This window comes from Trachurus japonicus, chromosome 1, assembly GCF_045865225.1.
Source record: "Trachurus japonicus isolate A0001 chromosome 1, Traja_1.0".
Classification (NCBI taxonomy): Eukaryota; Metazoa; Chordata; class Actinopteri; order Carangiformes; family Carangidae; genus Trachurus; species Trachurus japonicus.
In genome coordinates, this window is record NC_140907.1 from 40850624 (window position 1) to 40861731 (window position 11108).

General features: G+C 45.5%; 1 protein-coding gene across 1 annotated transcript; it reads left to right on the plus strand.

Moving 5' to 3' along the window:
- Positions 1-6935: 6935 nt before the first annotated feature.
- On the plus strand, positions 6936-10269 carry LOC146992638 (NLR family CARD domain-containing protein 3-like). Its single transcript, XM_085791173.1, has 2 exons — positions 6936-7209; positions 8636-10269. The coding sequence occupies exons 1-2, from the start codon at positions 6936-6938 to the stop codon at positions 10267-10269; spliced, it is 1908 nt and encodes a 635-aa protein (XP_085647299.1).
- The last annotated feature ends 839 nt before the right edge of the window (positions 10270-11108 follow it).

The following is an 11108-nucleotide window of genomic DNA, read 5'->3' on the forward strand; positions in this document are numbered from 1 at the left end:
ACAAACACTATTGTTACCGTGGTAACCACATGCACCAACTCACATCACACACACACACACACACACATGACGTCATATGTCACAGGTGATATTCACACACACACACACACACACACACACACACACACACACACACGACTACATGACATAACGAAACCAGACTGTGTGTGTGTGTGTGTGTGTGTGTGTGTGTGTGTGTGTGTGTGTGTGTGTGTGTGTGACATCTATCTATCGATCGATCAGCTGATCAGTCCGTCTCATCTCGTCTCCCTCGCGGCCAGTCAGACCAGATGACGTCATCGCCGGGACCGGATGATGAGTGACAGGTGGCTGAACGTGACGTCACGGCCCGCGGACGGATCGATCAGATCACAGACCATAATAACATGTCAATAACGCGCCAGTTGGAATAAATAAATATAAAGCCTTAACTCACCGTGTCTCCACTCGGTGTCCGCGCGCTGCGGCTCACACAGCGGCTCGTGCTCCTCTGAGCGGGAAGAGATGGAGAGAAGAGGAGGAGGAGGAGGAGGAGGAGGGGGAGGGGGGAGGGGGGAGGGGGAGGGGGGGATCTCCCGTCAGCTCCTCGGCTCTATTCGGCTCTACTCGGCTTCTGTCGAGTCAGACTCGGTTGTTTGTCTTTTCTTTACAAACTGTTTCAGGTCAAATATAAAACATAGATATAAAATAATTTCTGTTTCAGAGTGAGATGAAAACGTGTGGACGGAGTGTGGAGTTCATTTGAATTGAATTTGAATTGAAATTCTTTATTCAGTCGCATCACACAATAACATTATAGACACAAAACATTATCGACACAATAGTGACTGAAAAGGCAGAAGCATGATGCTTATACAGGGTTTATACAGGAATCTTGAAGTTAATTTTAATACCTTTTTAAGACTTTTTCAAGACCATCACAATATTTTTTAATACCGCCACTCACCGCCACTTCAAGCTGTAATTATTTACATCAGTGACACTTTTAATGTAACAGTTTTAGTTTGTGATAAAGACTATAGACCACTATGATGCTACATAATTCAAAATAGGCTGGGGGCGTCATGTGACATATGGTGCGTTTGTAATATGAGACGAACGCACCCACAATAGCCTAGTTTTTTATGCACCGGTTCATCTTTGTTTTTTAATAAAACAAATAAATTCACACACTCTCACAATGTTTTTTAGGACTCAAACTCTTGGACAGCTAATTCAGAAAAAAATACCTTTAAAATGTAAGACTTTATAAAGTTGTGAAAAGACTTTTTAATACTTTTTAAGGGTCTTAATTTTTCCAAAATTGATTTATCACCTTTTAATACTTTTCAAGACCCCACAGATACCCTGTTATATTAATGCCTGTCCTACAAACCAAATGAAGCTACCCAGCATTTTTACCATATAAAACATAAAACACAAACATAAAACAACAACTAACAAACAAACAAGCTAATGAACAAACTAAACTACATTACATTACAAACATTGAAACTAAAGGCAAGGCAAGGCAGTTTTATTTGTATAGCCCATTTTTACCACCAGTTTGTCTCAAAGGGCTTTCAGTGTTAAAGCAGATATCAGTGGCACGGCCGTTTCGGCTAATGCTGTGTTCAAGGCAGGCTTTTGAAACCGTAAGTTACAGCTTCAAGTCACAACTACGACTTGGTAGCGTTCCAGGTAACCCGTAGCTCGTGTTTTTACCGTCCTGTTGTCTGTGAAAGTTCCCTATAACGGCCACTCGTAACTTCCGACCCGTGAACTCGTACCAGATCGAACTGGTATGACTTCACAGGAAGGAAAAACACAAAGTACGAGTTTCCTTGAACGCACCATGAGTTAGCAGCCCCCGCCCTTGTCAGGCATCAATTGGTCCTCGTGCTACGTCACCACATTCACGCGCATCCCTTGGCTGCACACACAGCCCTTCATGCCGTTCTCTCCCCTCATTGGATAACACTTGTATCCCACAAGGAAAATTTTCTCCTCGGGTTACAGCAGAGCAGAGTGACGGAGAGACTCGTGTTTAGGCTGAAATACTTCATGTAAGTGATTGCTGACGGAAAATAGGACTATTTAGGACTTATATTAACAAAAACATTCCACTGATATCTGCTTTAAATATGTGTTCAGTAAATACAGATCAGAGAAATGACACGACACTGAGAAAATGAATAATACAAGAAAACAATATGAGCTGGGATAGAAAAATACATAAATTAAAAAATGATAATCTGAATAATGTGACAAATAAATAAACAGAGACTGTTGTGGCTACTCTTGTGTTCCAAGAAAAGGTGAAAAACATCAGAGCAGTGTGAGGAGGAGGTCTACCACAAAGGCAAAGGCAAGGCAGTTTTATTAGTATAGACTGTTTTTACCACCAAAGGGCTTCACATCCCATCATAACAACATCCTCTGTCCTTAGACCCTCGGTTGTTCGGTTTGGATTTGGCCCATTTGTTTTTTGTGGATGTGAAATTTCCCCAAACTCAAGATGAACTGACAGAAAAAGCAAAAGTCTTTGTCTCGGTCTTCATTCATAATAAATAAAGATAAAACTGATCATTCTTCCTGTTTTCACTTGCACAAAGTGTTGAACATCATTCCAAACAGTTTTACTCTAAGCTCAATGATAAAACAAGTGAGAAATGGTTTCATCTTCAAGTTCACCTTGTTATTAAGACAGAATTTTTCACCAACCAGCCGCTTTATTCCAGTTAATATCTCCAAATTGTACAGACCAGTTAATTTGACCTCTAGGCAGATTCCTTGGTTGTAAGCAGCTTCTCAAAAATCTGTTAGCAGGATCTTTTTATAATGTCTACTCCGCCCCACAAAAAATATCACAATTATAATTTTCTGGAACAGCAGTAATTCTTTCAGTCCCTTTAAGAAGCCGTAGCACACCCTGAGGTAGTGCATCAAAAACCACCGCATATTGTTTCGGCGTGACTGGGAGTTGAACTTTTAACAGAAATTCTTCATAAGAGAGTAAGAGACCATGTTCATTAAAGCAGAAGTAAGCGATCCGGTGGTTTTGGCTAATGCTGCGTTCCAGGCAGGCTTTTGAAACCGTAAATTACAGCTTCAAGTCACAACTTACGACTTTGTAGCGTTCCAGGCAACCCACTCGTGTTTCTCCGACCTGTTTTACCTGTGAAAGTCACTATAACGGCCACTCGTAACTTCTGACCCGTGAACTCGTACCAGATCGAACTGGTACCACTTCACAGGTCAGAAAAACACGAGTTAGGAGTTGCCTTGAACGCACCATAACGTCTTGTCAGCAGATGGAGTTAGCAGCCCCCGCCCTCGTCATGGATCTATTGGTCCTCGTCCCTACGTCACCACATTCAGGCGCATCCCTTGGCTGCACACACAGAGAGGACTGCCCCTTTATGCCGTTCTCTCTCCTCATTGGATAAAGGTTGTAGGATACAAGGAAAGTTTTCTCCTGGGCTCAGAGCAGAGCAGAGTGACTGACAGACCCGTGTTTCAGACCAAACACTCTATAGAAGTGATTGTTGTCGGAAGATACAACTATTTAAGACTTATATTAACACAAATATATCACTGACTTCTGCTTTAATAAGTTGTTCAACTAATAAGATGTTACGCTCCCTCCAGTCCTTGTAAAACAATGATCGGTTTTTGTAAAGGATGTCTTCATTGGAACTAGTTACACTTTCACTTGCTTTGACCACAACAAACTTCACAGCTGTGGAGGTGGGCGGAGCTACGCTGAACAGGATGTGGTAGCTACCTCAACAGGTCTCCATAGCAACAGTGGTCAGGCGGTACCTCAACCGGTCTCCATAGCAACGGTGGTCACAACCTCCCACCAGTCGTTTCCTGTCCCTCCAGATGTTCACATGGTCGTCCTCATCATCACCGCTCTGCAGAGTCGACATCACCGTGACGACGGTGAGTAGCTACCTGTAGTTTAGTTTATTATTACAGGACAGTGAACATACCATTCTTTATTTCCTATTTATTAGTTTATATTTATCTTCTTTGTTTTAGTTTTGAACTGCAGCTTGCTGCTCCACCTGCTGCTTTTAATCGCCCCCACGGGATAAATAACGTTTTTAATTGATTCATTGATTCATCAACTGTAGAACAATGAAGAGATGCTTGTACCAGATTCAGCCTCTAGGGATAATTTCCATCGCCATGACAACCACCTCATTAATATGATGTCACAGCTCATAAACCGGCGGCTGTGTGACATCACCAGGTGGTTTCCTCCCTCTCTGCTCTGGACGCAGTATTTACTTTTTCTCTTTTTATTTCTCCACAAGTGAGACGACAACAAATAGTTGATTTGTATTCTGACTTTAATAATGACAGACAAATATACAGTAGGCTATACATACCTTCTGGATTTTTTATTTCCGATTCATAATTCATGTGTGTTTAAGTGTATAAATCTCAAAGATGGGCAAAGGTATCGATCAAATCTTTGCTTCATTTGATTCAATAACTGTCTGTGAACATCCAGTCCAAACTTGGTGACTTTCTGGTCATTATTTCCAGAGATACACGTGATAAGGCAAACACTGCCCCTTTTCAAGGAGCCTACATTTTTCACTATTTTTGGTTTTGGGAAGCATCTAAACATCAACCAAAAAAACTAGTTTTGCAGTAAAATATTTGTATACAACCATCCATTTCATAAAGAAGACATATTAAAGATATGTTTTGTTCTACCTCGGGTATGAAAGCCTTTTCTGGAGGTTTGTTCCTCTACTAAAAGTCGTAGCAGTGTGTTAGCATGTTAATGTTTAGCACCTTGGTTCAGTAACACGCTGACTGAACTGTCCCTTTAACTTTCTCAGAGCGACAGTTGTGTGAGGCAGTTGAAGTTGAAGCTGAATCACACACACACAACCACAGCAGGACGACCCACTAACACACATACAGCGCTCTGTGGTCGACACACTCACACGCCACAGCCAGGGTGGGGCTCGCTGTCGACTTCAACCTCCGAACACCGATCAAACACTTCATCACAAACTCTCTTCTCTCTTCAGCGTGGAGAATGTGCATGAAGCTGGGATGTGTGAAGCTGCAGAGGACAAACAGGACGTGAAGACACCAAGTCACCTCAACACCTGACAGCTCAGGTGAGACGCACAACATCCATCATCAGACCAGAACCAGGTTTTTATTCAGGATGCATCTGGTGCCTTTTTAGTTTTCTTTTCTCTTTCAAGACAAGGAGTTGTTTTTCATACCTTGTTTGTTAAAGGACAATTCCAGGCGAATTCACCTCGGGGCTGTATGTTCCTAACATTTTAGGTCTAAAAGAAGGAATCTGAAGATGTTCAGTTTAATTTCTCCTGTTTTGCGGTAGTTGTGTCTGTCCCCGCATCGCCACGGCAGCAATGAATGGGAGTGGATTGAAGTTCTGCTGCTAAAGCCTGCCACACACATAAAGATTTTATAAATCTCAACCGATTTATTATCTGTGAGAGACCCCACACATGAAGATAAAAAATCTGTGATTGAACAGTTTTGATCGTATTGTGTGTGGTGTCCTGTGATATTCCAAACACAGCACACCACACACATCAAGATTTTTCAGAATCTTGACCCTCTGGTCAGAAAACAATCCGGCATCAGCAGCGATACCAGGGGTGTCGTTGTAGCTACTCTTTCGGGTCTATTTCCGGAATGGACAATGAGAGCGACGTAATTTTTTTTTAATGAAAGCGGGACACTTCAGCCTTTACAACGATCCCATCTGTGTGTGTCTGTGTGTCTGTGGCTCCGGACACCGAGCAGTCAAGCGGCTGTCCAATAGGGAGCCGTGCTGTCACATGACGGGCTGTGAGCGGCGGTCACATGATCGTTTAAACATGGCTGCTGTATTGCTGGCTGTTGCCGGCTACGAGCGCTACCGTCTTTGCTATCGGCTATCAGGAAACCTCCTGTGTATGCGTGAATGTCTGTGTGAACCTCATGTAACACCAGGGCTGCACCGTGGCTCTGTGAGGTTGCCGGTGCTGTGTGGAGAAGTGGCTTGTTGCCGCGAGCAGCAGCATGCAGAGCTCGGCGAGCAGGCGCTTCTCCGCACAACACCGGCTCTCCACACACAAGATGACTTCTGATTGAAACGGCCACGGTTGTTGCCCCCGATAATCGTAAATATTGAACATGTTTAATACTTACGATTATCGGCGCCGAACGTTTTCCGAGCCGATTGTCGGGGGAATTTTGACTCTTAACACACCACACACTACAAGAGAATCTTATAAGATTATCTTAAGACCTTAAGATAATCGGGCGGTGTCTGTCCGTGGTCGGAAGGGGGAAAATCGGGGCAAAATCAGCCCGATTATCTTTATGTGTGTGGCAGGTTTTAGGCTGTTTCCATCCCTCAAAGCCACAGACAGCGTCAGATGGAGACTCAAACATGCACCCAGAAGTTTATTTACTTGAAGCAAGTCAAGAGTTGATATTCCTGTGTTTATGACACACCGGGAGCTTCCCACTGCACCTGAACACACCGAGCGTCAACTTGGGTCTCGACTCCGCCAGACTTTGAATCAGATCTAGTTTTACAAACATGTCGGCTTGTTGAAGTAAATAAACTTCTGGTTCATGTTTGAGTCTCCATCTGACGCTGTCTGTGGCTTTGAGGGATGGAAACAGCCTAAGCAGCAGAACTTACATCCACTCCCATTCATTGCTGCCGTGGCGACGCGGGGACAGACATAACTACCGCAAAACAGGAGACATTAAAACTGGAAACCTTCAGATTCCTTCTGTTAGACCTAAAATGATAGAAACATACAGCCTGAGGTGAATTTGCCCGGAATTGTCCTTTAACAGTTTCAGCTTCATAATGAAATAATGAACTTCTACAGTTTACATCTGGTTCGTGTTGTGGCGTGCTGTCAGCCGGCGTAACGACGTCGCCTCTCGTGATGACGTCTCAGATCCTGTTAGACACTCTGGAGAGTCTGAGGAACGACGAGTTCCAGAAGTTCAAGTGGCTGCTGAAGCAGGGCGGCGGCTCGGAGCAGCAGCCGTCCATCCCGGAGCGCCGGCTGGAGGGGGCGGAGCCGTGGAGGACCGTGGATCTGATGCAGCAGGCCTTCACGGCGCCCGAGGCCCTGCAGGTCACCAGGACCATCCTGAGGAGGATGAGCCGGAACGACCTGGTGCAGCTGCTGTCTGAGGCCGGAGCGGGAACAGAAGGTCAGTCCTATAGACACGACTGTGAATCATGAATAACTTTGGACTAACAATCGTATAGCGTGTCCCCAACTTAAAGCAGAAGTAAGCGATATTTTTGTGTTAATCTAAGTCTTAAATAGTTGTATCTTCCGACAGCAATCACTTCTATAGAGTGTTTGGTCTGAAACACGGGTCTGTCAGTCACTCTGCTCTGCTCTGAGCCCAGGAGAAAACTTTCCTTGTATCCTACAACCTTTATCCAATGAGGAGAGAGAACGGCATAAAGGGGCAGTCCTCTCTGTGTGTGCAGCCAAGGGATGCGCCTGAATGTGGTGACGTAGGGACGAGGACTGTTATGGTGCGTTCAAGGCAACTGGTGTTTTTCCGACCTGTGAAGTGGTACCAGTTCGATCTGGTACGAGTTCACGGGTCAGAAGTTACGAGTGGCCGTTATAGTGACTTTCACAGGTAAAACAGGTCGGAGAAACACGAGTGGGTTGCCTGGAACGCTACAAAGTCGTAAGTTGTGACTTGAAGCTGTAATTTACGGTTTCAAAAGCCTGCCTGGAACGCAGCATTAGCGAAAACGACCGGATCGCTTACTTCTGCTTTAAGTCTCTGAGTTAAGTAATAACCTTGAATACTTCCATGTGAGCAGAGGTGGGTAGAGTAGCCAAAAGTAAGAGTAAGAGTATAGTTACTTTAGAATAATGTTACTCAAGTAAAAGTAAAAAGTAGCCATTCAAACATTTACTTGAGTAAGAGTAGAAAGTACTTGGTGAAAAAGCTACTCAAGTACTGAGTAACTGCTGAGTAACCTCTGATTTGTTCGTTTAATGATCAGCGCGTAAATGTAGGCCTAATCAAATACACAGAAATATAATAACAATGAAAAAATCCAGATATTGCCAAAGAACAACATTTAACAACTAAGACAAAAGCCTAAATGACATTTTTTACAAAGTAACATAAATTAAGACAAATTCAGCCACAATAACTTACATAGGCCTATCTATGAAAGATCTATGAACTGTCCATAAGCTCTTTGTGTGGGTGTGTGTGTGTGTGTGTGGGGGGGGGGGGTCCTATGATGGTTTCTAGTGAAACCAAAGTCACATGACCAACTGGAGGGGTGGTCATGTGACTAGGAGTTGTTAATGTTGTCAAGATTTTATGCTCTGTAAGGTGACCTTGGGTGTCAAGAAAGGCGCCTCTAAATTAAATGTATTATTATTATTATTATTATTATTATTATTATTATTAGGAGTCACATGTCTCCAGGTGTGTCTGGGGTTTAAACTTCCTGGGGAGGAAGAAGAATAAGACGACCTGGATGACTGAGAACCTTCACGGACATTATCCACTATTATCCACGACATACCAGGGCTGACGTCATCCTAATCATTTACTAGCCGCAGTTTCTGTGTTTCCTGAACTAACACTTCCTGTTTCTCTCCGGTGGTGCCAGTTCCAGAACCAGAGCTCATCACCAAATGCCAAGCCAAGCTGCAGACAAACCTGCTGGACAACTTCCTGTGTGTGAGGGAGGGCTGGTACCAGAAGAAGGACGAGCGGCGTCTGGACGAGGTCTACACCGAGCTGTGGGTGACGCCCGGGGGCAACGTGCACATCAACACCCAGCACGAGGTCAGACTGCTGGAGAGGGCGGGGCCGGCGCGGACCGAGACGCCCATCAACCCCAAAGACATGTTCAAACACCCGTCTGGAAACTACAGACCCATACGAACCGTGCTGACCAATGGAATCGCGGGGATCGGAAAAACATTCTTTGTGCACAAGTTTGTGTTGGACTGGGCTGAGAAAAGATCCAATCAGGACGTGCATCTGGTTTTCCCCTTCACCTTCCGTCACCTGAACACGCTGCGGGGGAAGGCCTTCACCTTGGCAGAGCTCATCCACCAGTCCATCCCAGAGACCGTGGACGTCACGGAGGAAGCTCTGAATCACATCTTCACGGCTCTGCAGTCGTCAGGGAACGCCAACTACGACAAGAGCCAGTTCAAGCTGCTGTTTGTGTTGGACGGACTGGACGAGAGCCGCCTGCAGCTCGACCTCCACGTGGACGACATCGGCTCCGTTGACGTGACGAAGACGGCCACGGTCGACGTCCTGCTCAAGAGACTCATCAATGGGAAACTGCTGCGCTCCGCTCGCCTCTGGATCACCACCCGACCTGCAGCGGCCGATCAGATCCATTCTGACTTTGTGGACTTGGTGACCGAGGTCAGAGGGTTCACCGACCCACAGAAGGAGGAGTACTTCAGGAAGAGGTTCAGAGATGAAGACCAGGCCAGAACGATCATCTCCCACATCAAGACCTCACGAAGCCTCCACATCATGTGCCACATCCCAGTCTTCTGCTGGATCACCGCTACGGTTCTGGAGGATGTGCTGAAGACCAGAGAGGGAGGAGAGCTGCCCAAGACCCTGACCGAGATGTACACGGAGTTCCTGTTGTTTCACATCAATGAGACGACAAAGAAGTATGGACCGGAGAAGAAAAAGTTCATTAAATCATTGGCAAAACTGGCCTATCAGCAGCTGGAGAAGGGAAACCTGATCATCTACGGGGACGACCTAAAGGAGAGCGGTATCGACATCGACAGAGCCTCAGTGTACTCGGGAGTTTTCACACAGATCTTCAAAGATGAGCGAGGGAGGAGGGGTGAGGACAAGATGTTCAGTTTTGTCCACCTCAGTGTTCAGGAGTTCCTGGCTGCTGTGTATGTTAGGATGTCTCTCATTAAAGACAACAGGAACGTGATGTCTGAACCACAAATGACTTCCCAACGACTGTGGACGTTTTTCACTCGAATCTCTGTGGGTGAGGTCCACAGGATCGCCATCGACAAGGCCTTGCAGAGTCCCAACGGACACTTGGACCTGTTCCTCCGCTTCCTCCTGGGTCTTTCCCAACAGCCCAGCCAAAGACTCCTGTCAGAGCTGCTCAAAGTCAAGAGGATTCGCTCAGAGACCAGTCAGGAAACAGTCCAGTACATCAAGGAGAAGATCAGTGAGAACCTGTCTCCAGAGAGAAGCATCAACCTGTTCCATTTTTAACAGAAATTCTTCATAAGAGAGTAAGAGACCATGTTCATTAAAGCAGAAGTAAGCGATCCGGTGGTTTTGGCTAATGCTGCGTTCCAGGCAGGCTTTTGAAACCGTAAATTACAGCTTCAAGTCACGACTTACGACTTTGTAGCGTTCCAGGCAACCCACTCGTGTTTCTCCGACCTGTTTTACCTGTGAAAGTCACTATAACGGCCACTCGTAACTTCTGACCCGTGAACTCGTACCAGATCGAACTGGTACCACTTCACAGGTCGGAAAAACACCAGTTACGAGTTTCCTTGAACGCACCATAACGTCTTGTCAGCCGATGGAGTTAGCAGCCCCCGCCCTCGTCATGGATCTATTGGTCCTCGTCCCTACGTCACCACATTCAGGCGCATCCCTTGGCTGCACACACAGAGAGGACTGCCCCTTTATGCCGTTCTCTCTCCTCATTGGATAAAGGTTGTAGGATACAAGGAAAGTTTTCTCCTGGGCTCAGAGCAGAGCAGAGTGACTGACAGACCCGTGTTTCAGACCAAACACTCTATAGAAGTGATTGCTGTCGGAAGATACAACTATTTAAGACTTAGATTAACACAAACATTCACCTGACTTCTGCTTTAATAAGTTGTTCAACTAATAAGATGTTACGCTCCCTCCAGTCCTTGTAAAACAATCGGTTTTTGTAAAGGATGTCTTCATTGGAACTAGTTACACTTTCACTTGCTTTGACCACAACAAACTTCACCCAGCTGTTGGAGGTGGGCGGAGCTACGCTGAACAGGATGTGGTACCTCAACAGGTCTCCATAGCAACGGCTGTCACGACCTCCCACCAGTCGTTTC